Source organism: Acanthochromis polyacanthus, chromosome 16, assembly GCF_021347895.1.
Source record: "Acanthochromis polyacanthus isolate Apoly-LR-REF ecotype Palm Island chromosome 16, KAUST_Apoly_ChrSc, whole genome shotgun sequence".
Taxonomy (NCBI): domain Eukaryota; kingdom Metazoa; phylum Chordata; class Actinopteri; family Pomacentridae; genus Acanthochromis; species Acanthochromis polyacanthus.
Window position 1 is genome coordinate 11,286,131 of NC_067128.1, and position 25,822 is coordinate 11,311,952.

General features: G+C 43.0%; 3 protein-coding genes across 4 annotated transcripts; 1 reads left to right on the forward strand and 2 right to left on the reverse strand.

The window, feature by feature from the left end:
- The first annotated feature begins 110 nt into the window (after window positions 1-110).
- On the forward strand, window positions 111-25,013 carry brf1b (BRF1 RNA polymerase III transcription initiation factor subunit b). The gene is made up of 19 exons (XM_022212407.2): window positions 111-365; window positions 1,369-1,578; window positions 12,411-12,491; window positions 12,586-12,759; window positions 12,899-12,930; window positions 13,016-13,088; window positions 21,233-21,382; window positions 21,487-21,580; window positions 21,664-21,790; window positions 22,134-22,173; window positions 22,292-22,387; window positions 22,477-22,791; window positions 22,906-22,967; window positions 23,276-23,357; window positions 23,502-23,554; window positions 23,682-23,950; window positions 24,068-24,119; window positions 24,194-24,383; window positions 24,498-25,013. The coding sequence occupies exons 2-19, from the start codon at window positions 1,395-1,397 to the stop codon at window positions 24,533-24,535; spliced, it is 2,112 nt and encodes a 703-aa protein (XP_022068099.1). The 5' UTR covers window positions 111-365; window positions 1,369-1,394; the 3' UTR covers window positions 24,536-25,013.
- Window positions 8,775-12,404, reverse strand: LOC127537666 (uncharacterized). The gene is made up of 5 exons (XM_051960569.1): window positions 10,274-12,404; window positions 10,114-10,191; window positions 9,450-9,620; window positions 9,248-9,344; window positions 8,775-9,156 (listed from the first exon to the last, which is right to left on the reverse strand). Exons 1-5 carry the CDS (start codon window positions 10,277-10,279, stop codon window positions 8,888-8,890), a joined length of 621 nt encoding a protein of 206 aa, XP_051816529.1. The 5' UTR covers window positions 10,280-12,404; the 3' UTR covers window positions 8,775-8,887.
- LOC110963891 (BTB/POZ domain-containing protein 6-B) lies at window positions 14,003-20,259 on the reverse strand. 2 transcript variants are annotated; one of them, XM_022212410.2, is made up of 5 exons: window positions 20,116-20,259; window positions 18,585-18,876; window positions 17,697-17,787; window positions 16,231-16,349; window positions 14,003-15,216 (listed from the first exon to the last, which is right to left on the reverse strand). In XM_022212410.2, the coding sequence occupies exons 2-5, from the start codon at window positions 18,791-18,793 to the stop codon at window positions 14,184-14,186; spliced, it is 1,452 nt and encodes a 483-aa protein (XP_022068102.1). In that variant the 5' UTR covers window positions 18,794-18,876; window positions 20,116-20,259; the 3' UTR covers window positions 14,003-14,183. The 2 variants fall into 2 exon arrangements, with proteins under 2 accessions (XP_022068102.1, XP_022068103.1); XM_022212411.2 differs by lacking the exon at window positions 20,116-20,259 and adding an exon at window positions 17,949-18,069 and having other exon boundaries at window positions 18,585-18,707.
- Window positions 25,014-25,822: the final 809 nt, after the last annotated feature.

Here is a 25,822-nt window from a genome sequence, read left to right on the forward strand (position 1 = left end):
ACGCGTATTAAACGTAAAAATATTTAAGTTTACAATGTCGACAGTTTGATTCCGCTGTTTGTCATGGACGAACTACCCGCGAGAGCTCCGCCTCAGTGACGTCAGTTCAGCGCGCCACTGGAGGAAAACAAACAACACAAAACATTGATTGGAATACTGTCCTGTGATCAATAACTGATATGTAACTGTAGACAAATCGAATTGTTATTGTGTTTAGTTCTCTGGCGCATGAATAACCACAAAATACTACCATAATACTACAAAATTAAAGCTGGCGACTTAAAGGGTTTTAAAACTGTTTCCAGCCGTCGACCTGGACTCTATTGTTTCTACCGACTGATTCTAGTGATTGGTTTCTGCTGCTGGTGAGTTGATCGGTTAACCTAAGATTGGTTAGACTACTAAGCAGGATTAGTTAACACGGGTCGTCCAAGTTGTGTGCTGGCTGAACGGTTGAACATTGTGCCCCTGTATCTTAGAATCCCGTGTTCGAGTCCCGATTGGTACGGTGCTCTGTGGTGTTGTTAATTTGTGCAAATGTAGATGTTTACTCTATGATATTAATTTCTCTTGGGATTTTCGAAAATCTTGGATTCAGTCAATTCAGGTGGAAGCAGCTGAACCTCCCATTTTTGTTGTTAAAGACGTTCACGAACCAATAAGGAAAGTCTGGACTTTTCAACATTTTAAAAACCAAAAAGAGAAGTAAAGTTGTCTTCTACTAATGCTCATGGTATTACCGAAAAGCTACACATATGTATCGCAATGTTTCTTTGTATCCCGGTTATTTCCTTTTGACCGCAGAGAGTACATAATAATGGCAGATTCACAAGCCCTGAAATTGCATTTAGCAGAAATTGTCTTTTTTCTGACTTAGAAAAAAGTGTAAAATGTCACATCACTGTTGGCATGTCAGTTAGGGCCATGGCCAGGCACTTTAAAGTCCACAATTGTACCATTTGTTGTCCAAGAAATCATTTCGACCTGTTCTGCATAGACGCGCCAACAATATGATTCTGCTCTCCAAAATATCCTTCAACTTCACCTAACCATCAGGGGTAGTCCTGACATCCCACAAACAGAATCAAAGTCTCTGTAACTATGCATCACAGATGTGTGGCACTATGTGATGCAAATAGTAGGCAGATTCATTCATCATTTCAAATGCAGTGCAAACTTAGCTGTTTTTTGTCCATTCTTTTGTAGGGATACTGTGTGTTGGAACAAATATAACCAGATTCAAAAGAATTTTAAGAATAGATAGAATTTATTAAAAAGTTAATGTTTTAAGGTGCTCTGATAAGCTGAATATGAAGAATCAGCTGTGGATGCTTAACCCGGATGACCTCACCTCCACCTTCTTCTCAGGTGGTGCTGACCTCTGACCCTCCACCATGAGCTCCCGGGTGTGCAAGACCTGTGGGGGGTCTGACATTGATGTGGACCAGGCTCGAGGCAGCGCAGTGTGTACTGGCTGCGGTTCGGTTCTGGAAGACAACATCATCGTCTCAGAGGTCCAGTTTGTGGAGGGAAGTGGAGGCGTTTCATCTGCTGTGGGGCAGTTCGTCTCTGCTGATGGTAAGACAAATGCTTCCACAACTCTGTCAGAGCTGTGTGTATGTGTTACAGTATTACATACCATTGAAACACTAAATACTTGTGTTCCTGAACACAGTACAACTTACAATGCACACCACCACCACAACTTTAAATGAGTAGGTTAAATCAAGAGGTCTGTGTAGGTTCTCATTCATCCAGGTCATGGTTATCCAAAGTGGTTTAAATCAATCCACTGGACTTTAAGAAAGTTCCTTGAAGACATTTCACCTCTCATCCAAACAAGAGGCTTCTTCAGTTCTGGTGGTGCCTCAGCTTTAAACCTCTGTGAGGTGTGTTCAGGGCTATTATTCCAATGGCCAATACCAAGACTCGTCTGACTACTCAACGATGTGACATCTGTGCATTTCAACGACCCCCACAGATACAATGACCATCGCTGAGTAGTCAGACGAGTCTTGGTATTGGTCGTTGGAATAATAGCCCTGAACACACCTCACAGAGGTTTAAAGCTGAGGCAACACCAACCACCACCAGAACTGAAGAAGCCTCTTGTTTGGATGAGAGGTGAAACATCTTCAAGGAACTTTCTTAAAGTCCAGTGGATTGATTTAAGTAACTTTGGACTAAATTTAAGAGGTTTAGCTTTCAAAAAAAAGATACAAAAGCTCTATTCACAGGCTCATAACTTGACAAACTTCTCTGCTTGTGACAACACAGTAATGAAATGAAACTAATGATGAATTGCATTTCTGGGGTCACGCCGAGTAGTAACACAGCATCAGACAAATGAATGTAAAGAAACTTTATTGAATCATGGTCTGCAGACAGTGTTTGTCCTTCATCAGCTGGCCTGTTTACCTGAAAGGACAGAGACGAGCATCAGCACAGCTGCTTTGTAGAAACTGTGCAGAACACCTAAAGCTCACCAGCACATTAGTGATATAAACTGATCATAATAGAAACAACATGACAGAGGAAAGAACTTCAGTTTTTATAACAATTAGCACAAAAGAAGTTTGTTCAGCTCTTCTGTATTTTGTAAAATCTTCATTCTGACTTTAGCTGTTGACTGCGTTTAAGTAAGGCTTCAGGATTCTTGAATCAGATCAGTTAGTTCAGATTAGAAGGCCTAAAAGCTCATTTGCCAGTCCAAAACGCAAGCATTGATTGCTATCGTATGATAAAAATCTTATTTCGGAAATAAAAAACATTTAATTATAAACATCATGGCAGATTAATGTTTTGGTGGAAGATCAAACTATTTTTAATTTCTTCCTCCATTTCCCGCTACGTATTAAGGTTCTGATTAGATCTAAGATTTGACCAGCTGTGATGTAATAAGTTTATTTTATATCTGCTAGTTTCATTCAGACGTTCGCATCAGTCCAACGAAGTAGCATTTATTGTCAGATTTACCTTGGCGAACCAGCATAGACTCTGCTCTCTGATCTTTCTAAGCTTGGTAAATTTCTGGTCATTGTAACAAATACCATTTTATTTCATTTTTAAATCTTGTTTTGGGTCTGAGTATGACAAAGGGCAAGATGACTTAGGTTTTTAAATCACATAGTTCAGATTTAAATGGTCATTTCCCCTGTTTTAGGCTCCATTTCAGTTCCTATTTAATGTTTAAATAAAATATTTGAAAACACTGATCTGTAGTTCAATTAAAAACAGCTTTAAAGGAAATATGTTTGCATTTTTCAGAGTTCAGACATTCAGTAAGTACTACTAAAGTAGACGTAAATTTAAGAAGAGTCATTTTCATGAATCTCAACGACGTCTGCATTGTTTACTGTCAGTGGTACAACTTTTTAACATCCAGCTTTATAGTTAATACGGTCATTGTAACATCTGATGGAGATATAGGCTCCTTTCACATTATCTCAGAATTGTACAGAGTTAAAAACAAAAAACAAAAACAAACTCTACACAAGCTATAAAAGCCAGTTTTCACGGTCAGTTTTAAATCTTGCAAAAAACCAGGCCAAGTCTGAAGCTGGTCTGTGGCCTTCCCTGTTCAACAGCTGAGGTGAGCAGAGGGAAGAAAGGTAACATGTAAACTCTGTCCTTGTGGTTCTGGAGTTTTTACACTGTGGTGTATGAGGATCTAGTGCGAGTGCTGGTTGTGTTGGTACCTCTGAAGATGCCTCGATGAATGCTGCCCCCACTCTGACTGGACACACCACTACAGCCAAACCTGCTCTGGATCTTCAGGGTGGAATCTAAATCTTTAGAACCATTAGGACCCGTGTGGGGACCAGTAAACCTGGCTTCTCCCACAGATGGCTTCTGGCCCCCTACATTCAGTGTGCTGGGTTCAGTTGTTTGATATTCTCTGACGGTCTGTGGTGTGAAGCTGTGGTAGGAGATCCTGCTTCTTCCTCCTGTGGACACGGAGTCTGGGATCTGGGAGTTCTGCAGGCTGGACAGGTCATAAGTCTGGAGTCTTCCTGACAGAGCAGAAGGAGGTCTGACTCTGATGTGGGATGCCCCTGATGATCAGGGTGGGTGGGAAAAAAAATAAAAAAAATCAAACGGCTGAAAAAATAAAATCAGTAAAAAAAATTTAAATCTATAATTGAGGCCGTTTCCTGCTCCTACCTGCTGATGGTAAGATATTTCTCCAAAATGAAGCAGATTCCTGTCCTCTATTTCTTGTCTCGGTGGCTGATTGGATATGCTCATGTCCCCGCTGGTTCTGGCCTGGATGGACCAGTTTTTGCTCATGTCCCTGATGCCAGCGGGGAGAAAGGACCAGATTCGGCTGGTGTCCCTGCTGTTTGGAGGACGTGTAGACCAAGTTTTGCTTGTTTTCTTGGCGATGTTCCTCTCTTGGGTTTGAACCCAGAAGCTGTTGGGATGTCCAGGGGTTCCCTCCACTGTTGACAGCTTTGGTACCGGTGGTGGAGCCGGATGGAATAGAGATTTGTGAGTTTTTCTGCAGGGCAAGAGGTTTCTGATTGAGATGAGGACCAGAAGACACAATTTTGCTTAAAGGTTTTACTCTTATGTTCTGCACTGCAGGCTGAACATTCCTCCTTTCAATAGACCCAATTTTCTCCAGGTTTTGGTCAACTTGGCTGGTTGCAGTGGACATCAGTTCACTACTGACTAACAACTGTGGCTCTCCAGATGAATCAGGGGCATGATTTTTGGATGTGTGTTTAGTATCAGCAGGATCGTATTTCTTGTCTGTGCTGGGCAGGTGTAGCTTAAAGCTAATGCGGCCTGGTGTTTGAAGGGCTGGCTGAAACTGATGCATTTGATGCTCATACTGACTTTGAAGCAGATTGAAAGGCCTTCCTCTCATGTTGGCCATTTCCATCCTACCACCCAAGGATTTGTAATTGCTCATAGTTGGGTGGGTCTCATGTTGCTGACTCAGGTCTGGCATGCTGAAAGAAGATTGGGCTGTAAAACTCTGAACTGGACTCTGCTTGACAATTCCATTTTGGCCAGAAGTGGGCTGGCCCCATGTCAGGGCAGAGTGCCAGAAGTTGTCCCTTAAACTGTTTAAACCTTGAGGTGTAGGAGTCTGACTGGAGCTTCCCAACTGTTGAACAACTGAAGCCTTATTATGCATGCCAAGTGAATCCAAGTCCAAGCCTGGAGATCCTTCATTGTGTCCTGAAATTTCTGCTTTTACTTTTGTGAAGTCCACACTTGGTGTGTGGAGATGTGACAGCTGGGCTCTGCTGTCTGGCAACAGATCATATCTGGGAAGAGAGCTGTGGAAGTGGGAATCTGTTGAAGATGAGAATACATTTCGGTCCTCTGTCCAGGACATGAGATGACCAAGAGGAGGTGAAACCTGTTGAAAGACTTGGTGTGTTTGAGTTTCAGGAGAACGACTTGGGTTTGGAAAGTTTAATAAGGGGAGCAGCTTCTTGTGTCCTCCTGGCACTCTGATAAAGTGACTGGGCCCAAGTTTTGGTGGAGGCATGATACCGGGGTGAGGCAGAACTTCTGCAGCTGGAGCTGGGTGAGCATGGTTTGTTGGGGTGTTTGTGGCCCTCGCTGAACCCTGATCTGAACAGTCTTTAGTAGCGAGTTTTTTCATTGAATCTGTCAAAATAGAAAACCATTTTAAACATTTGTGACTAACACCAAAGTATACCCACATCATTAAGAACTCTGACCTGTGTGGCTCTCAAAGACTTTGACTGAACCAAATCCAGGAATCACTGATTTGAAGATCCTCTCCACAGACAGTCTGTTGACCGCACTGAGAGGATAGAAGCACCTCACTGTGACCCTGTTTTTAAAAAAAAAAAAAAAAAAAAAAAGAGATTTTGTCATCATTATGTTAAATTGAGTTTATTCTGACATGGATGGTTCTTTGATTACTCACTTGAACTGAGATTCCCTGGAGATGAAATTTGGGCCATCTGTCATCAGCAATCTATCATGGAGGATTTCGTTCTCATAAACCATGTACCATTCTCCGACCTGTTAAAGTTAGATACAAATCTTACCAAACCTGTACGGTATCTGAACTGTCACTGGAGTTAATTCATAGTTGTGTCCTCTGTTAATTTTGATATAAAACTGTCATATTTAAACATCCTTTAGGCGAGTCACATAATGTAGTATTGTACATGGCAGAAAACTGGAAAAAAAAAAATGAAGTGCTCAATTCACTGTCACAGGAAAACCAGAAAACCAAAAAATGTTAACTGTATGACTTTGAGAAGTTGGTACCATGAATGAATATATATAGTTTGGACATACCGTCTCATTTCAATCGTTACGCTCATTGAGAGAATGCCAAGAGTGTGCAAAGCAGTAATCAAAGCAAAAGGTGGCTATTCTGAAGAATCTATGAATATAAAACATGTTTTGACTAATTTCATACTTCCTTGTTTACTACATAATTCCATATATGTTCCTTCATAGTTTTGATGCCTTCAGTGAGAATCTACAATGTAAATAGTCATGGAAATAAAGAAAAACCATTAAATGAGAGGTGTGTCCAAACTTTTGACTGGTAGTGTATGTATTTATGCATTTTTGCCTTGAAGAAGTAATTTTAACAAGTAATTGGTCAACAGAATCCGTTTGCGATAAATCAACTGGTCAGTGCTCCAGTCTTTATGAGATGAGAGTTTTACCATGGCTCTGGTCCCACAGGAGTCCAGCTTGAACTCAAAGAGGGCTCTGGCTCCGTCAGTCTCTTTAGGTTTACAGGTGGGGTCCAGCAGAGTGGTTTTCTCAGGTTGAACTGTGGGCCAGGTGGAGGACGGGGTTGTCACCACCGTCATGGTCCCGTCTGGAGAGCAAACTGACATCACAGAATTTAGGCATTAGTACTGCGCCCAACTCATGGACTGGAGCAATGAGGACTGTGGAAAATGTGTTGCTAATTTTCAACTTTTTTTGTTTACACACCATAATACCATCTAACCCACTTCAAGCCTGGATTAGCGACTCTCTTTAATGCTCAGTTTTAGCTTTGTCCTGAATTGGTTTCAACATGTACACAGTTTTGTACACAGGCTTTGAACTCGACCTCTGCTGTCTTTGAGTTCAGTTCTCAACTCATGTTTGGGAGAACTGAACAAATTTTACATGGAAGTCAGGTTGTTCTTCAGCCTTCTACCTGTAAAGATGCAGGTTACCTATCATGTCCTCAGTTCTGAAGAGGCAGCGTTTGGAAGTGGATGTCTGGATCTCCAGAGTTTTGGAATCTCTCAGAAGAAGCTTAAATGTTGCATAAAAGTTTGACAAGTTTATTTCCTGAAAAAAAAAAAAAAAGTTAAAATCAGAAGGGCTGTAGGGTTGTGACGAGCCTACCTATTCATTATAAGATACTCATTAATCCATTTAATGTCATGGTCTCTTACTTCATATGTGTACCCGACGGAGAACACAGGGACTTCCAGGGTGCTTCTGTGGCTGTTGTTGTAGAGGCGATACCCTCTTTGGGCCACAAGTTGTGGCGTCAGAGGTTCATTGTCGATGCCAACCTCCCAGATAATATGACTATGGGGAGGTTTGGCTACGCTGAAGGAGATTCCTTCATCCGAACACTGAGCAGTGATTTCTGGAGGGACTTCAAGAAGAAAGGTAACATTTTAAAGAAGCTAGACTGGTGGTATTACAGGTTTCAGTTCAAGAATAACTGAATTACATCACTGTAGATCAATAAGAGGTCTTCAGCTGTAGACTGCAGTGGAGAGTAAGAATATGTACTTACATCTGTTGAACACTCGTGCTGTGATGAATGTGTGGTAGTAGTAGGAATTTCTCTGAGGAAGGATGGTTAGAGTGAAGTTTAGATCTATGGAGTATTCCACTACACCTCCACCCAAATACTGTTGGAGAAATGAGCAACAAAGCAAGCTTAAAATCACATTTTCAATCTCAAACTTTTCTCTAGAAACTTTTAATGAGATCACTGTTGCATTTACAACTTTCATTTATGTCACATACTAATGGTATTATTCACTTTCCAATAATGCCACATGGATAAACAAGTTTTAGTCTTTCTTTTGAGACATCAAGTAAATTTGTGTTATCTCTGCTCAGGAGATCACTAAATCTCCTTTCTGACACTTGGACAGTCACCAGTTGGCACCAAGGTTGAATGCAATAAAAAGGCAAGAGCCGTGAGCTCTGCTGAAATGGCCAAAGGAGGTGAAACGGGATCTACTTACCACCCAGTGCACATTTTCATCCTCAAAGGGCAATTGGAGCTCATAACTTCGACTGCCATTTGTATGAACAACAGGACTGATGCTGAAGCCTTGCTGTGATGTGTCCGACATTGGCAGCCGCTTCCCATTGATCCAGATGTCCTCTAAGATGACATCACTGGGAATGTTACCCAGGTAGACGCTGAACTCTTTGCCACCACTGACTGTCTCTGTGGGAAGAAAAAGTAATGAGAAAATGTTTTCATGTAGAAATATGACCATGGCTATAGGTTTTGCCTTCCAGTGCAGACCTTCACATGGATGGAAACACTACAGGTATGGGTTAGAGTGATGCTTAGAGCGGACTGAGGTCTTACTAGTTTTAAAACCGAGAACCTTACGATTGAGACTAAAGGGAGGACGGCAGACCAGTGGCGTGTCGAGTACTCGGAGCATTCTGTGCCTGGTCTCAATGCTGCTGCCGTCTTCATACAGCAGAGAGAAGATGTGTTCGTACAGCAGGAAGATTGTATACGTCTCCTTGTACATGTTGTTCACCACCAAACTCTGAAGACAAAAAAAAAACAATCAATCTACCATCTGCTGTTTGTCAAATTTCTGATATGATTTCGTCTGGTTCTGCAGCCGGCATTAGTCAGCACGTGTTCACAACAAAAGGATTTTGAGAGTCAATATCTTGTCCCGGTCTGAAATTTGGATGGGGGTGATGATACCTTCCTGTAGCCACCTTTTGCTCCAAAAGGAACACTGATCTGGATCATTCCTCCTTGTTGGACAATATTGAATCCCCTGGAGGTCATGGTGGGTTCATCCAGCAGCATACTCTCCACCCCCAGACTGACGCTCCGACTCTCAAATCTTGCTCCCTCCCTGACGAGAGGAGTGAGGACCCGGGGGATGTCCCAGAGGAGCCGGTTCCCATCAAAAGAGCCTGTATCTGGGTGAAAGAGCAGATGCATCATGGGCTCAGTTTACCCTTCCTACAGAAACCAGCCTCCTGTTCTGGTGTGTTTGCGGGGAGAACTTACTGACTGTACAGCCCATAGACATGTCAATCATCACCATGACCAGCTTCTGCTTAAAGAACAGAGAAGCCTGGACAACCTTGACAGAGACACCATCCACCTAATGACACACACATTAAACAAGGTAGCACAGAGCACTCCTGCCAGGAAGCATTTATTACACAGATCACTAACTGACTCCACTCTTCTATTTATGGTTACCCACCATTGTGATCTCAGCATGCGGCTGTTTGTATGGAGATCGAAGCACCACCCTCTGGGCGGTGGTGGTCAGGCTGTAACCCCATCTTTGTGCCTCAGTGACAGACATGGAGGAAACCTGCCCATCACGTTGCCTGAACATCAGTTGCCAAGTCAAGCTCGCCGTCTTCTGAGCCTGAAGGACAAATTATGAAGCCTCAGTACCAAGGTCTGAAGTTATGCTGCAGAGTTAGCATGAGCAAGCTGCAAAGTCCAAATCAATACAGTAACAGGCTATGTGAAACAAGAGATCTCAGCCTGTACTGTGGCTCAATAAAGTTAAAGTCTTAAACTCTAGAATGCAAAGGGAGAAGAATCAGTGACGGGAGCTGGTTTATTGGAGTTCATCTGCAGCTGCATTGTGAAAGAGCAGGATGTGCATCTGACTTACAGCCACTACAGAATAAAACGTTGACAACACAAACACCTGACGCAGCTAATATTTTTGTCTTTTTAGCTAATGGATGCATGAATATACCAGCCTTGGTGTTCAGTACTACTCAGAAGATTGAACACATTGTAAGTAGATTCTTTAATTCTGGATCAGTTAGGATGGAGGATGAACTACTGAGGAACAGAAGACAACTAAATCTACCATTGTGATTCATCTGTGTGTTGGTTTGATTTACCTGAGAGAAAGCCTCCTGCCACACCTTTCCACCGTCCCCCTGGTGACCTCCACATGAAGACTCTCTGTTCACGTTCACCTGTCGACAATATCAGATCTTAAACAAAATCCTAGATTTTAGTCCATTTAGTCAAGCTCTCAATGGTAGAATTTGTTCTGACCTCCATGTAGTCCTCCTCACAGATGACCTCTCTGTGAGTCCAGGTGAGACCAGGACAGACTGCAGAAACAGACTGGCTGGTCCATCTGCCACCACCATCACTCACCAACACATTAAAGTTGAAGGTGAACACTTCATCATTCTGGAAAAAGCAAACACCAAACTCATCTAATACAATTGTGTTTTATAGTGCTTTATAGAGTTTTAGAATGTTTTATAGCGTATATTGGTGGTACACTTAGGGAGTGGCTCTTTAAATTTTGTTGTACCTTGTACAGTGACAATAAAGGCTTTCTATTTCTATCACAGCTGGGCCCTCTTTCAGAGAGTGGGTGTAGTGAAACCTCTGTTTGCAAACCCTAAGAAAAGTAAAACTCTGGGCAATCTGTCAGATAACTCCTTTCTCCAATCCTGTTTCCAAGATGACATCAGGGTCCACATTGGTACACATTCATATTTTTAGCTCCACTGGATTTAAAGGGAGGCTATGGACACCATGGAGACATAGTTCTTACTATATTACATTTTTAATCTGCCAGAGTCCACTTGTATGAGTCTTTTTCATTACATGTGCAGTAGGCCATATCTATGTATATCTTGCATGAGCGCTTGGCATGTGCACCATCTTCCTTAGAGAGTAGTCGCTGCCAGACTTGGACAGATGGTCAGAAGGTACAAAGAATAACACCAGCCTTAGAGTTGGTTAAACTTGCAGCCTGAAATAGACCCCTGAACTTCTGCTATCATTAAGGAGAGCTGCCTGGATGTGGTTCAGGTGGCGCTACCTGGTTCTGGGTGAAGCAGGAATAGTATGAAGCTCTGAAGGTGGTGTAGCCATCCATCTTGAATGTGCTGATGGTGTAACCACATCGCGATGCGAGCTGCTCACCAATAGAGTGGATACCATTTCCATCTGCATCAGAACGTTACACACAGACAGATGGTGAGATGTTGGACTGTCAAAACAGTTTGTTTGTATTCAGAGAAGATGAACTGACCGACGGCCTCGAAACGAGGCATCTGTCCTGAGGCCACGTGGATCCACAGGTAACGATCTCGACACTCAGACTGGACAAAACCTGCTGAGACAAAACATCTGAAATGGTATATCGATTGACAGGAACCAGTGTCATCAACAAGACATGAAGCATCAGCAGGTCAAAAGTCAGCAGCCAAGAGTCACGGTCACTTTCTGTGGTTGTCAAGAAAAGTATCACAGGAACACATTTTCTTAGTAAAAAAAAAAAAACTTTATCAGCATTGAAAATAAACACCAACTAAACAATCTGTAGACATGCCAATAAACACCCTGCATTTCCAACAGTAACGTGTGAATAAACCAGTAAAACCAGTTTACCATCCAGTTGGCCTTCAGCTGTTGTTCTTTCTGTGGACTCACAGCAGAAAAAGATGAGTCTGGGAAAACAAAGCAATGAGATTCAGATTTAACCGATCAAGTGTGATATTCATTTTACCTGTGCAGATAAGATGTTTTATTGAACTCACCCAATGACGAACACAGCAGTTTTCATGTTGTAGCTGCAGAAACAGAAAAAGTTTGAACAATGTCTCAGTCTCTGTGGAGGAAAGACTTACCCTCTGCAGCCAGGTGAGCTAATCACCTGATTGTCATGGAAACAGAGGAGACAGTCCAGGTGAGGCTGATTGAATGTAATTACAGCTGGAGGCTCAGACTGAGCCAGAACGCTGCAGGAAGTAGCTATAAGTGAATGTTTTAAGAGGCTTTTTTGAGATGAACTATGTCTTGACTGGAAATCTGCATTAATACACTGAAAGGATTAATAGTTAAATATAGAGACAGCAGCTTTTGATGATGTTCTGTGAAAGCTGAAACATCTGCACAGACTTTATTTTAGGAATCCTGACGTCCCACTTGTACAAACAGGGAGTGACACAACGATCTGATTTGATTATCAAATAGTAAAATGATTGATTAGCTCTGATTCAAACATCAACACTCAATGTTTCACCATTTTTTCCATTTGTCAGCCTGAGAATCCAGTTTCAATGAACTTTATCTGTTTTCTTTTACAGTGTCAACAAACACCTGTCTGCCTGACACTGCCTCTCTCTGCCTGTCCATCACTCTGACACTGCATCTGTTTGTCCGTCTCCAGGTCCAGCCAAAGCTCCTCAACTCGGTTCTGGTTTCCACACCAGTGTTGGTAAAGAGTCCAGAGCTCAGACACTGCAGAGCGGTGAGTACTGCACGAAAACATTCATTAGATCTGAAAGTCCTGGTTCTCATATAAATCGGGAGCATCAGGTGTAATGAACCCTGTGTGTCTGCAGGTAAGCGTCAGATCCAGCAGCTGGGCAGTCAGCTGCAGCTCAATCAGCACTGTCTGGACACGGCCTTCAACTTCTTCAAGCTGGTCGTCAGTAAACACCTGACCCGAGGACGCAAGACGGAACACGTCATCGCTGCGTGTCTTTACCTGGTGTGTCGTACAGAGGGGACGCCACGTATCCTAGCAGCCATGATGACGTACTGAGCATGTGTGATCTAATGTGTATTGAAGACAGGTTTCGGTCGGTCAATCTGAACCTCAGTGTGAAATTTAACCTCCAGAGCTTCTGCTGGTTTTCCTGAACTGTGCCTCAGACATGTTGCTGGATCTGAGTGACCTGCTGCAGGTACGACTGACCTCAGACCTGCATGACCCTCTCAGCAGACTCACAGTACACTTTTAGTACATTTACTGTTGTTTTATGTGTCCAGGTGAACGTTTACATTCTGGGTAAGACCTTCCTGCTGTTGGCTCGTGAGCTCTGCATCAACGCTCCCGCAATTGGTGAGACTTTTATCCATGTTTCTGACCGTAAATATTTTCAGTTGAATTGTAAAACTTCAAGGTATCGCTACAACAGGTGTAAACCTTGTGTGACACCTCTGCAGAAAACCAAACTGGTGGTTAAACCCTCAAATCTCTGTTGCTTTGTAATTACATGGGTTTTACTGTCAGAATTGAGTTTGACAAGCAAAAAAAAAACCTCATCCTTGCCATAATGAATAACTTGAATGAATATTAGATTAAGATTTGAGAGAACAAACAGTAACATGATGTGGCCACTCATAACACACAGATAAGCAGCACTTAGAACCATCTTTATAACAGCCTTTATCACTTTAAGACCCCTCTGCTGGGATGAGTAAGGAGTAGGCCAAATAAAACAAAGAGCTGTTTACAGTTAAAAGTCCCTCTCTGGTTATTGATTAACAACCTTGAAATTGTTCTCCATTGATCCAAATTATGTATTTAATGAAGAAGAAAGCATCTAAAGTACATCATCATTAAATCCTCGTGCCTTAATGTAGCTTACGTAGCTGTAACTATGTTGTTGCTTCCTTTAGCATGTGCAGATCTATGCCTCTTTCCCCACTCACCATGCTGCTCTTTGCAGTTCCAGCACTCCAGCTCACCTATGAGTCTGCTAAAACACTACAAAACTACTCTTCATGCTGTAACCAACACTGCCATGTCCAATATGTGAAGATCCAAATGTAAATCCTCCTTCAGGAGCTGCACTGTGGTTAAGTTATGGAGCTACATTTCCCATGAAGCACTTAGTCTCTGAAGGCAGATTGAAGGCTAAAGCAGCTAAATGTGGCTGTTAGTGACTCTAGTGGAAGCTCCATGTAATTACAAAATAATTTATTAAACATCTCATTAATAGGCCTCATCACATTAAAGACAAAACAGCATACTTTAGTTTTAGTCACACAAACTTTAATGTTCACTAATTATTTCTTTCAACAAACCAATCAATCCAATCACCTTCCATGTCACTGAGACAGTCTGTCAGAATCCAAGCTCAGTCTCTGACTGCCCCTCTGTGTGTATTGATTGATTAAAGGCCTTAGGTCCTTTAATCCATCAGGTTTTTGTTTAGCAATAGAAGACCAGTTCTGGAATCTGCCCCCCCTGCACACCGGTGCCATTGGTACTGTCCGAGGAACACTGGAACTGAAAGGTCACTTTCCCACACTGCACTTCAGTCATCCCCTCTTGGCCAAAGTAACTCAGCTCGTTTCCGTCCAGGACCGTGCTGACTGTGTAGAAGGTGTCTTGTTCCACCTGAACCGGGTGTTCAAACCACACGGGGAAGGTGCTGCTCGATCCGTCTGACAGGAACTTGGTGAGGTTCTGGGCCAGAACAGTTCCCTGCCTCTTTAGTTCGATTTTCACGCTGTACTCTGCCTTCCCGCCACTGGACCCGTACAGACCGAGCCCAGCTATGAAGATCCTCCGGTCCACTGCGAACTGGATGCTGTCACAGCGGCCCCTGTAGCGCCACTGGTTGCTGCGGTAGGCAGAGGACTGGAAGCGGTGGCACCTCTGCGGCACCAAACCAGTCCGCTTCACCACAGGGAACTCCAGTCTGGGTTTGCTGGTGGCGGTGAACCATAGGAAGACGTTGTGAGTCTCTTTCAGCGTCAGCACGTCTGACTGCGCCGCCCCATCTGCAAACTCCTGCAGCGTCATGGAGGGGATTCTGACCAGGTATAGAGCCTTACCCAGCACTGTCCGCTGGTTCCTGGGGGTCACCGTCAAGCCCTGCCGCCCACACTCAGCCGCCGCCCAGCTTAGAACCGCCTGAAACACTACAATCTCGCGAATGTTGAGTGTCTCTCTCTGCAGGATGATCTCCAGTGTGGGCAGGTCAATCTCACAAAAGCCCTCAGACCTCAGAGCAAGCTCAGCCTGAGCATCAATCACCTCCCAGCAGCGCTGCGTCAGTTCAGGCTCCTCAAATAATCGGCTCTGAGACAGCAGGACACAGGCATTCTTTGCTTCCAGGCTCGTCTCCAGGAAGGTGACACAAGCCTTTGCCAGGGCGGGGACGATGTACTTCTTAGCAGCGTAGAGCGTGGCGAGCACAGTGTCAGCCTCCAGCTCAATCTCATCACTATACATGTACCTGAGACAGAGCACACAGCAGGATCAGGATGTGTCAAGAGTCTGAGACATCCGACACACAGGACAACATGCATGAATTTAAAGTGGACTGTAATTGGGTGTTTTCTATTAACAGTCTGGAGTCCAATCAGAGAATCATCTCTTAACATTGTAAACACAATGGATATGCTAGCAGGAACATCAGGATTGGCTATCATGTGGCACCAGTACTCTGGAATGGATTCTGGGTCATGTTTAGTCATTTGTTTTTCACTTTTCCATGAAACTTAATTTATTTAGATTAAAGGGGCTCAATTTTTTTGCAGTAAACTGGGACTCAAGGACTCTGACATACGGTTGAGGGCTACTAGAAGAACAACTGTTGTTCCAAGTGGAACAGAACATAAAGTTGGTGGGTCACTCCCAGTTCCACTGTGTCTTTTAGCACGACACATTCAGTTAATATATGATGTTTTAATATCCCAACACATTATGAGATCGGGTTGAAATCAGGTCAGGATGGTTTCTGTTCATCAGCAAGAACTGGAAGTGAGATTTTAACAGTTTTACTCTCTGTATCTACCATTGATATTGAGTGCTAAAACCTCTATCTATAGCATGACAAATATAACATGCAGATTTTAACTCATAAATATCAGACATCTTTGATGTTATCGGGATGATCCCATTGAATATTCAGTTCAGGAGATTTCAGAGTGAATCTGTAAACCCCTCACATAGCCAAACAGTCTGGATCAAACCTCTATTCAAACCAAGGAGATAAATTGGCCTGGAATTCCTGCACTGAGAAAGACTTGGACACTACAGGAATGGACATGGTGAAGGCGAGCTGTCAATGAAGTACATGATGCCTGAAGCTTGGTGATTACTCACTAGCATGCTAGGTACATGCTACCACAACGTTAGTAACTCCCAGTAGCACTTGTGGACCTGTTTGAAATCCAAAGTGACTTAAACACAAAGTGTGGAACATGGTCTCAACTTGGTGTTGAGTCTGGGCTCAGACGAGACTCACTTTAACAGGATGAGGAAAGCAGCTGGTTCCACATCCGGGATGATGATCTCAGACTGTCCCTCTGCCAAATCTCCATAAAACATGGCTCCAAACACTGAGCTGCCCACCGCCAAGACATACTGCAACACAGACAGGAATCAAATGGCAAATAATCTTTACCAGAGGACACAACAGGAGGAAAATATAAAGGGCAGAAAAAGGAGTCTATAAAAGACTACTTGGAATTTAAAGGATGAAGGTGAATCTCAGAATCAGTGGTAACTGGGGGGACTAAAGCTGCACATGGAAATTTCCACTTTGATAAAAAACACATTTCCATAAAGAACACAAATGGCAATATTTGTTTAACCCTTTGATCAAAAGTGGCCCACATTCAATTGAAAATGGGTATCTCCTGACCCACACTGCGAATCAAAGGCTTAAGGTTCAAACAGGTTCCAACTTCAGCCCAACACTGTTAGAAAAAGGAATCACAAAAATGATCAAATTTAGTGGTCCAACTAAAAGTATTTGGAGTAAACCTTTACAATATTGCAGGGTCCAAAGAACTAAAAGAGGTACTGCACACTTAAATGTGTTTTTGTTTTGTATTTTTTTTATCTGTAAGCTAAAATTGAAACTAAAAAAAAACTTATCTAATGGGTTGAAAATGGGTCAGCACACCATCTGCCGTTTGAAATCATCCCCAACCTTGCAAACCCAATGCTGACGGTTGGAACTTCTGTACATGATGAAACTGATCTAAAAAAGAACGTTAATGTCAAATCTGACGTGGGTGGCCTGGCTCCTCCAGCCTCCATCCTTGAGTGGGAGTCTGTGAAAGCAGCAAATCTGCTCTGTTAAATGAGTGGCAGAGCGGCACAGTCAGCAGCACAGCAGCCGGCATAGACGTCAATGGATGTGAGGGACCAGGACATTCTGACACTTTTACCTTTCTCTCTCTGAGCGACCACTCTGCATGTAAACATCGGCAGATTCACAGCACGGCTGCTGTCTTTAACTCATGCTGATGAGAGGTTTTTTAGATGATGATGTGGTTATAAAATCAGTAGTTTACAGGTGCATAGTGGCAGCTTGGAAACTGCTCATTCAGTCACTATTTTTTGCTCATTTCATTGTCTGATGAAAGAAAAACGTGTAAAGGAGAACAGTTTAATTGGGATTTTGGCTGTATTAAAATGCACCGTATGTCACTACATATAGTAGGACAGAGGTAAACAGATGTAAACCCATTGAATTCAGGTTGACTAGGTCTCACAAGAGCTCCAGTTTCAGGGATAGCTGGGGCTACAGCCAGCAGTTTAGGAGCACCAAGGTCCTCTACCACACTGTCAGATTCTGCGTCGCTTTCCATTTTCTTTGGCCTCCGGCACCCTTCCTCGCACACGTCGTCTTGCACACATAATGACATTTTTCAAAATTAGGCAGTGGGTGGATTGATCCTCAGTGTGGACGAGGTTGTGTACCTTATGAGCAGGAACTGTCTGAGTCTCTCCTGGGGGACCGACGACAAAGTGGACATCAGCCATCTGTTCGTTGTTGAACATTAGAGCGTTCCTGCAAATGTACAGCACGGCATCAACAAATAACGACGCCTTCAGTCAGTTTTATTTATCAGTTTCAAAATAGAGAAAGTATAAAAAAATTAAAATTTGACTCGTCTGTCCCCACTTTACTGACAGCGAGGGATGTAGTTGTGTTGTTGTTATTGTGTTTACCTCTCAGTGATGGTGGCGAGTTGTTGTGTTGTTAATTACCTCTCTCTAACATCTGGACAATTTTCTTGTTCTTATTTACATCTCTTTGAAGGCGTGGACAGTTGTTGTTATTTACCTGTCTCTGAGGGTAGGAACAGTTGTTATTTACCTCTTTCTGAGAGTCGGGACAGAGGTATTGTTGTTGTTTTTGTGATTTGCCTCTTTGACGCTTTATTTCCACATAGTTCTTTGCTCATATACGAATCTACCAGAGCTTTATCTATTCCTAAGAGAGTTTTCGTAAACATCAACGTGCCTGCAAAACTCCTTCCATTTTATTCCAGCTCAGAGTCAAGTATGTTGAAAAATTGTAACTTTTGCAGTAGATTACAGAGACCAAATAGTGTGCACAGCTAACAGGCTGTTGAGTTGCTTTACGATGACAGTCAAATCATGTAAATGTGTAATTGGAGAAAAAAACTCAAAAACTAGACGGGACAAAGTGATAGCCCTCCGTTAGTAATGATATGCATTTCCTCACATTGAATATCAAGACGTATTATACAGATTTACGAACATAAAGCAAGTCTATGTGGAAATGAGGCGTAAGTAAGAGTGGGGACAGATGTTGCGTTACTGTTGTGGTTGTTTTTTTACCTCTCTCTGAGGGTGGGGTGCGCTGCCTGCCAGCTGTCTCTGTCCTCTGCGTTGTTGTCTTTGCTGTTGAACGGCTGAACGGCGTCTCGCTCGTCGCCGTGTTCATGTGTTGGTTCCGGTTTGCTCAGCTGGATGAAGCTCTTCTTCACGTCCAGCACGTCCACCTCCTCACTGTGAGGGAGGCTGGTGGAGAAAAGTTCAGCCGCCATCTCCTCCTCCTCCTCTTTTTCTTCCTGCTGCTCCTCTTCCTCACAGAGTGGGCGGAGTCACCACCTCACAGCATGGCAGCTTACTGATGGAGAGAATCAGAGAATTATAATCCAGATTATCAGAGCAGCAGCTGGTCCTGCTGTCTGGATGGAACTGCAGTCTGAACAAAATAGCAAATACACAAACCAACAGACAAGCTAAAAATAACCAACTCAGTTTAAACTGATACATGCGTAAACACACTTATACATCTTCTGTTGTGTTTCAGAAGGCATTAATATAAACCATATTTATTGCCTTGGAAGCTGCGTTTTTTGGCTTCAGACACTGGAAGAAAACGCAGATTATGATTTATTTAGCCATCATCCATCTTCACTGGAGTGTCTGCAATATAACGGAATGATTTTAGAGGAAACATCGAATTGGAATTCTTCTCCCAGCTGGTGCAATGGATTTGCCATACTTTTTTTTTTTAAGTCCTGCTTCAGTTCAGTATTTACTGTGTAACAGATTTAAAACATGTGATGCAGCCTTGACACATATGACAACATCTAAATAGTGACTGTAACAGCAGGAGGATGACATCCATTTGTAAATCTCCTGACATTACATTTTACACTCTGTCTCAGAAATACTGCATACCATGTACCCTAAATTACAACCTTTGTGATTTGCTAACTGCATTGTTGCTGATTTTGATTTGCAACTGATTAACTGTTCAACCCCTTTTCTGCAGCTTTGTTCTGTTTATGCGACCTGGTTAAAAATCAATTTTTGCAGTGTGATATGCAGCTGTGAACGAAAGGATTAAGTAACATGTCTGAAGACTTAACGAACTTGACGTGTTCAGTAGGAATCAGCCGGGGCCCAGCAGCACTTTGGAGCTCTGAAGCTCTTTAGGAGGTCAAACAGGCCCTTGCAGGTGTTCTCATGTCACATCCATCAGTCTGTGGTCAGATTCAGACTGAATCCCGGAGCTGTTTGTGTTCATCTCCTCACTAAACAGACCCAGATCATTGGTATCAGTTCGGACTGGAAGCCCAGTACAGACTCCCTGTGTAGCTCCGGTTGTGAACAGACACCACAACTATGTGAGAGCTGCTCACTGCTGCAGCACTCACTTATCAGTAATCAATAATAAGCCGGAAAAAAACTCAGGATACCGTCACCCGCCGGTGCGTTACTATTACAGCCATGTTGATGCTGTTGTTGTTTGCCTCTTACCGATAATCCTCACCATCACTGTCCATGCAACGCCTTGCTAAACACACCGAACCGGGCCGGTTCCAGGGTGCCACAGAGTGTCGGTTGTGTGGTTTACCTGTCAGACTCCCGCCGACCGTCCGTTCCGCTGTGAATGTTAGAATCAGTCCGACCGAGCTGCTGATTGCCTCCTGACGCCATTTTACATCCCGCTGCTGCTTCCGCCTTCGTCACCGACATGCTCCGCAAGATGGCGACAGAGAGCAGGAAACACAATAACCGTACACCTGAAACTGTGTCAATGTGTTATCTATGTTTGAATATTTCATTTATTAGTCCAAGACAGTAACAGATAACTGTAAATAAAATTAACTAAATTATACTGGTCATTGGTTTAAACACAGCATGCAAATAGCGTTTCCTGGGTTTGAGGAAAAGTTTAATACCATTTCTTTTGTAGTCAACCAATCAAAGTTTATTTCTATAGCCCTTTACAACAGCCCAAAGGGTGACCAAAGTGCTTCACAGTGAAAACAATAGAATAACTTAAAAACAATACAGGAACTTAAAACAGGACAAACAATCACATTTGCACTTACAAATTTAGAATACTTAAACCCAGCACATTTTTGTAGCTACTGGTTAGACAAGAGTTCAGTTTAGCTAAATGTGCAAAAAAGTATTTGAGCTGTTCACCAGGTGACACATTCTTAACCACTGAGTTAATTCACATCCTCATTACGTTGACTTTAAATGACAATGAACAGATGTCCAGTACAGAGACGCTCCATTGACTAGTGACTTTTAAAGGCCACCCGAAAATGCAACTTTTTTTTAAAATAACACGATGCCACAGATGACATGAGAGAGACAAGAATGGGCTGTTGCTTGACGCTGTCCGACCATTTGTATTCACAGAAATAGTTTGAGGATGCTCTAGATGGACACAGTCTACACGTCGCAGATGTGTAGCACCATGTGGAGAAAATATGGGACACACTCATTGCTGATTTGTGATTTTTTGGTCTATAATCCCACTCTTGACCTTCCCATTATTATTACCAATATAGTTCTTAGTTTTATACCCTTTCGGCTGTAGAGGTGTTGTGTGATGGAACATTTCATATTCCCCTATGTTTAAAAATGGACCTAATATTCCGTGCTGCTTTTGTAATTTTGTTCTGTATGCAAGAAAACCATTAAAGCATGTCTTCCCCTTTATTCATCCTCTTCAGATCCCTGCCTGTACATTCCCCGTTTTGCTCACATGTTGGAGTTTGGGTTGAAGACTCATGAGGTTTCCATGACGGCTCTTCGCCTCGTTCAGAGGATGAAGAGGGACTGGATGCACACAGGACGCCGACCCTCTGGCCTCTGTGGAGCAGGTACAAAATGGAGATGGTCATTGTGGCAACAACAAACATCAACAAAAGTGCACACAAGGGATTGTTCGCATGATGAAAGCAATGAATCTCCTTCCCCTTCTCAGCTCTCCTGGTAGCAGCTCGGATGCACAAGTTTCGTCGTTCGGTCAAGGACGTGATCAGTGTGGTGAAGGTTTGCCAGACCACTCTGAGGAAGAGGTGAGACGTGAAGTAGATCCCAGTGGTTGACAGTAGATAACAGTAGATCACAGTTTGTCTGCATCTTCTGTCCTTCTATGCAGGTTAACAGAGTTTGAGGACACACCCACCAGTCAGCTGACCATCGATGAGTTCATGAGAGTAGATCTGGAGCAGGAGTGTGATCCTCCGTCCTTCACCGCCTCACAGCACAAAGCCAAGATGCAGCAGGTAGATTTGTCTGTTTGATTCCCTGCTGCAGATAGATCTCTCTGTCTCTGATTGGCTGCAGCAGGTAGATCCCCATGGCACTGATTGGCTGGCAACAAGTATATCCATCTGTTTCTGATTGGCTGCAATAGGTAGATTTGTATTTGCTGCGACAGGTAGATCTCTCTGACTGATTGGCTACAGCATATTGATCCATCAGTCTCTGACTGGCTGCAACAGGTAGATTTATCAGTCTTTGATTGGCTCCAGCAGGTAGATCCATCAGTCTCTGATTGGCTGTAGCAGATAAATAACCGTCAATGAGTAAACCAATTAAATAACCTTCTATTCTTGTCATCTGCAGCTGGAACAGGAGCTGGCAAAGAAGCTGGATGAGGTCGAAGGTCAGTTACTAGAGATTACTGAGGAACTTAAGAAATCTTTCAGGACAATAGCAACAAAACCAACAGTTTTTTGGGGGATATTTTAAAGTACTAAACCTTTTCATTCTGGTCCTGTCAGGAGAGATCAGCTGCTACAAAGACGAGATTGAAATTGAACTGGAGAAGAGTCGACCCAAACTGAGAGGAATCTACGCAGCCTACTCCAAAGAAATCAGTCAGTCCACTTGTCATGCATCAGCTGTCTCTGTTTGAACAAATTCACCAAAATACAAATCTCACATCTCTTAAATTTTTGTTTTTCAGACCCAGAGCATGAGGAGGTTTTGTCCTCGGCATCAGAACCTGAGCAACCGGAGGCCGAAGATGCTGAGCTCCAAGCTGCCACCCAGCACCTGACCCAGGACTTCCTGTGTCAGGTGATCCAAGAGGAGGAGGGGCTGGGCAAGAAGACAGACAACTGTGAGCAAGAGGCGGGGCTAGAAAACAATGGGTTGGGGTCACACCGTCAGGCAGCCCCTCTGGCTGTCATCCTGGGAAAAATGCCGAGTGCCGCTAGCCTGAGTCTCCAACAGACCTTCCAGACAGTCGATGATTCAGAGACAGGCGAGAAACCAGATGGTGAGAACAATTAACATTGTTACATCATCGTGAAGTCAGAAAAATGTGCCGTTGTTTTCTTAAGCAGAGTCATTTTAGGACACTAACCTGTTGTCTGTTTGTGTTGGTTTTCAGGTGACCAGTCAGAGGGTGGAGAGCTGGACTTGGATGGTATTGACGATCAGGAGATTGAAAAGGTAAGTTCAACACTTGGCCAGCATCATATAGAGAGCTGACCTGCTTATACATGAGCCAGACTTTGGTATTTGTTTTGTTAACTTGTCAAAGGGAGCAGGAAGAAGTGACATTTTTCACATGAAAATGAAGCTGCAAGTGAATCTCAGTGTGAAGTTTTTAGAGTTTCTTTTTTATACCGTTACCAACGTTGTGTCTGTAGCAATAAACTGCTGTTTGTGTCAAGGCAGCCTTTGTAAGAAACGTTAGGCTTTGAAAGGTTGTACAAGATAGTGTTTTATCTCTCATTGGCTCGCTCTATGTTCTGCAGTACATCCTGAATGATAAGGAGGTTGAAGTGAAGACAGAGCTGTGGATGAAACAGAACGCTGAATACCTCAAGGAGCAGAAAGGTCAGGATCTTCATCATCATCATTACCATCTTTAATCAGTCAATATTTCAGTCCATCGATTAGGTTTAGGTTGATGAGCATCCATGTTGACTGTGATGGTGGATTTGAACTCAGGTGGCTGAAGTGTCATGTTTGTGTTTACAGAGAAAGAAGAGAGGATAAACAAAGAGAAGGAACAGGGGACTTACAAGGAAAAGGTGAGTGAGGCGCAGAGTCTCTCATCCTGAAGTCGACTGGCTCAAGTAAAGATGGACTACAAAACTGCCAGATCCTTCCACCACCTGACGTCTCACTGACCTCTCTGTGTGCTGTTTGTGTTTTCAGACGAAGAAGAAGTATAAGAAGCGGGAACAGATTATGGCATCGACAGCAGGTGAGGCAATAGAGAAGATGTTGGAGAAGAAGAAGATCTCCAGTAAGATCAACTACGACGTCCTCAGAGACCTGAACAGAGGGACAGGAAGTACCAGCAGGTCCGCCTCTGACCCCTCTGATGCTACCACCACACAGAAACGACTCAACCGCCGTCGCCGAAGGAAGAACAGTGAGACTAACCGAGAGCTCGCTGCTAACGCCAGCATCATGCGCAAAAGGTACTCGCTGTTATATATTATTTGTGATCTGTAATCAAAAACTTGTATTAAAAATGTCTAACCATAGCCGCAGTCTTTAATGTTTTTCTGATGTTTCATTTTCTGCTTTTGTTTTAGGTTCCGCCGTCTCATTTCCTCCACACCAAAGAAAAAGAAAGCATCTCCTCAGGTGAGCATCCACACTTACACCTGACCTCATGTTTCACATCTGTCATACCTCATCTTAAACTTGTTGCATTTCAGGCTGAAGACGCTGTCACAATGGAAATAGAAGTGGCAGCAGATCCTGCATCTGAACCGACTCCTGATCCAGAACCAGAGCCCAGCGCCGACCCTCCTGCTGCTCCACTCCCTACGGAGGAGGAGGACGAGGAAGAGGAGGTGGAGGTGGAAGTGGAGGAGGAATGTGTCAGCGCCCTGCAGCTTGTAGGAGGTCGGTTCAGGCTTTTATTCTGAAATCCTAAATACAGTGGCGCAAAATATTGTCGGTAAATCTGCTGATTGATTGATTGTCTGATTGATTCATTACCTGATTCATTTTATTTAGATTATGGCTGTGACGCAGAGGAGGAGGAAGTCTTTTAGCCTCACACAGCTCACCTTTGACCTCCAGTGAATGAAGTCCATCCAGGCTGAAGATCTGAGGCAGCTGAAACAGATAAATTTCACACAAATCAGTAACAAATACCAGTCATCGGTGAAATGAGTTAAATAATTACCGATTAAAAGGCGTCTCTGCACATTTGATTTTGATGCTTTTTAAATTTTTGCTGAAACTGTTGTGTTTTTTATTTGTACTTTGATCGTGTTATTGATCTGAGCTCCTGCTGTTCATATTGTAAAAAGATGTTGTAGCTTTTAGATGTTTGTGTATTTTTTGTATGGATACGAAACCAGCTGAAACTTTTATTAATGAACCATTGTTTTGATGTCTTCGTGTATGTGTGTGTGTGAGCTTGTTTCTCATGTTGTTGATGTATTTTAACTGAACTTGTATGAGATGTGTAAACAGACAATATCAAGACAAAACATTCCTTCACAATAAATAAACTGAAAATTGAAAGACGTTGTTCTTCTGATTACCTCAGAAACTGAAGAGTAGAATCAGTATCTTTAACCTGATCTCAGACCAAAGTTGGACCAAATGCTATACCTGGTCCAACTTGATGGTATTTTATGTATTTCATGGCCACAGGTCTATGACTAAAGTGGACTTGAGCTCAGTTTCATCTCCTTTCTTTGACATATTTTGTAGACAAAACTGACAACTTTTTTTAATACATTTGTTTTCAAAGACTGGAAACCAAGAATGCTCTCATCATTAATATATTATTCATGTCTACTGCAGCTGCATGTCAGTTACTGAAATTGATTGATAGATGACATTCTGGCTCCATTGTTGTTTGTTCAGATTGAAAAGGTCATGTCAGGTGGGATTTCTGTTTGAAACCACAGAAACACTATGGCTTTTGTGCTTTATGAATTAAACTGAACTGAAACAGGAAGCACAGAGCTGCAAAAATCTGGAAGGTGCTGGTTATTAAAGGAACAGTTCATTTGTTCAGGTTCTTTCAGAGAGATTAGAAAACTATCAAAGATCAACTCCAGTTTCTGTCAGGCTGCTGAACTCAGTTTCAGAAAGACTGATGTTGATTCTGTCCTGGTCCGTCCAGTCAACATGGGTTTTGTGGGCTTGGTAATGTTTGAAAGCATTTCACACATTATCGTCTGTGTACTGTGGCAGTTTAGGGTACCGAGGTGGTAACCACAAACCCTTCAGTCCTTGTTAAACAAGAGTGAGATCTTTGTCTGTGCTGAACTCCAGGAGCTTTGTCCTATTTCATGAACAGTCTAACATTGCAGTTGAGCTTT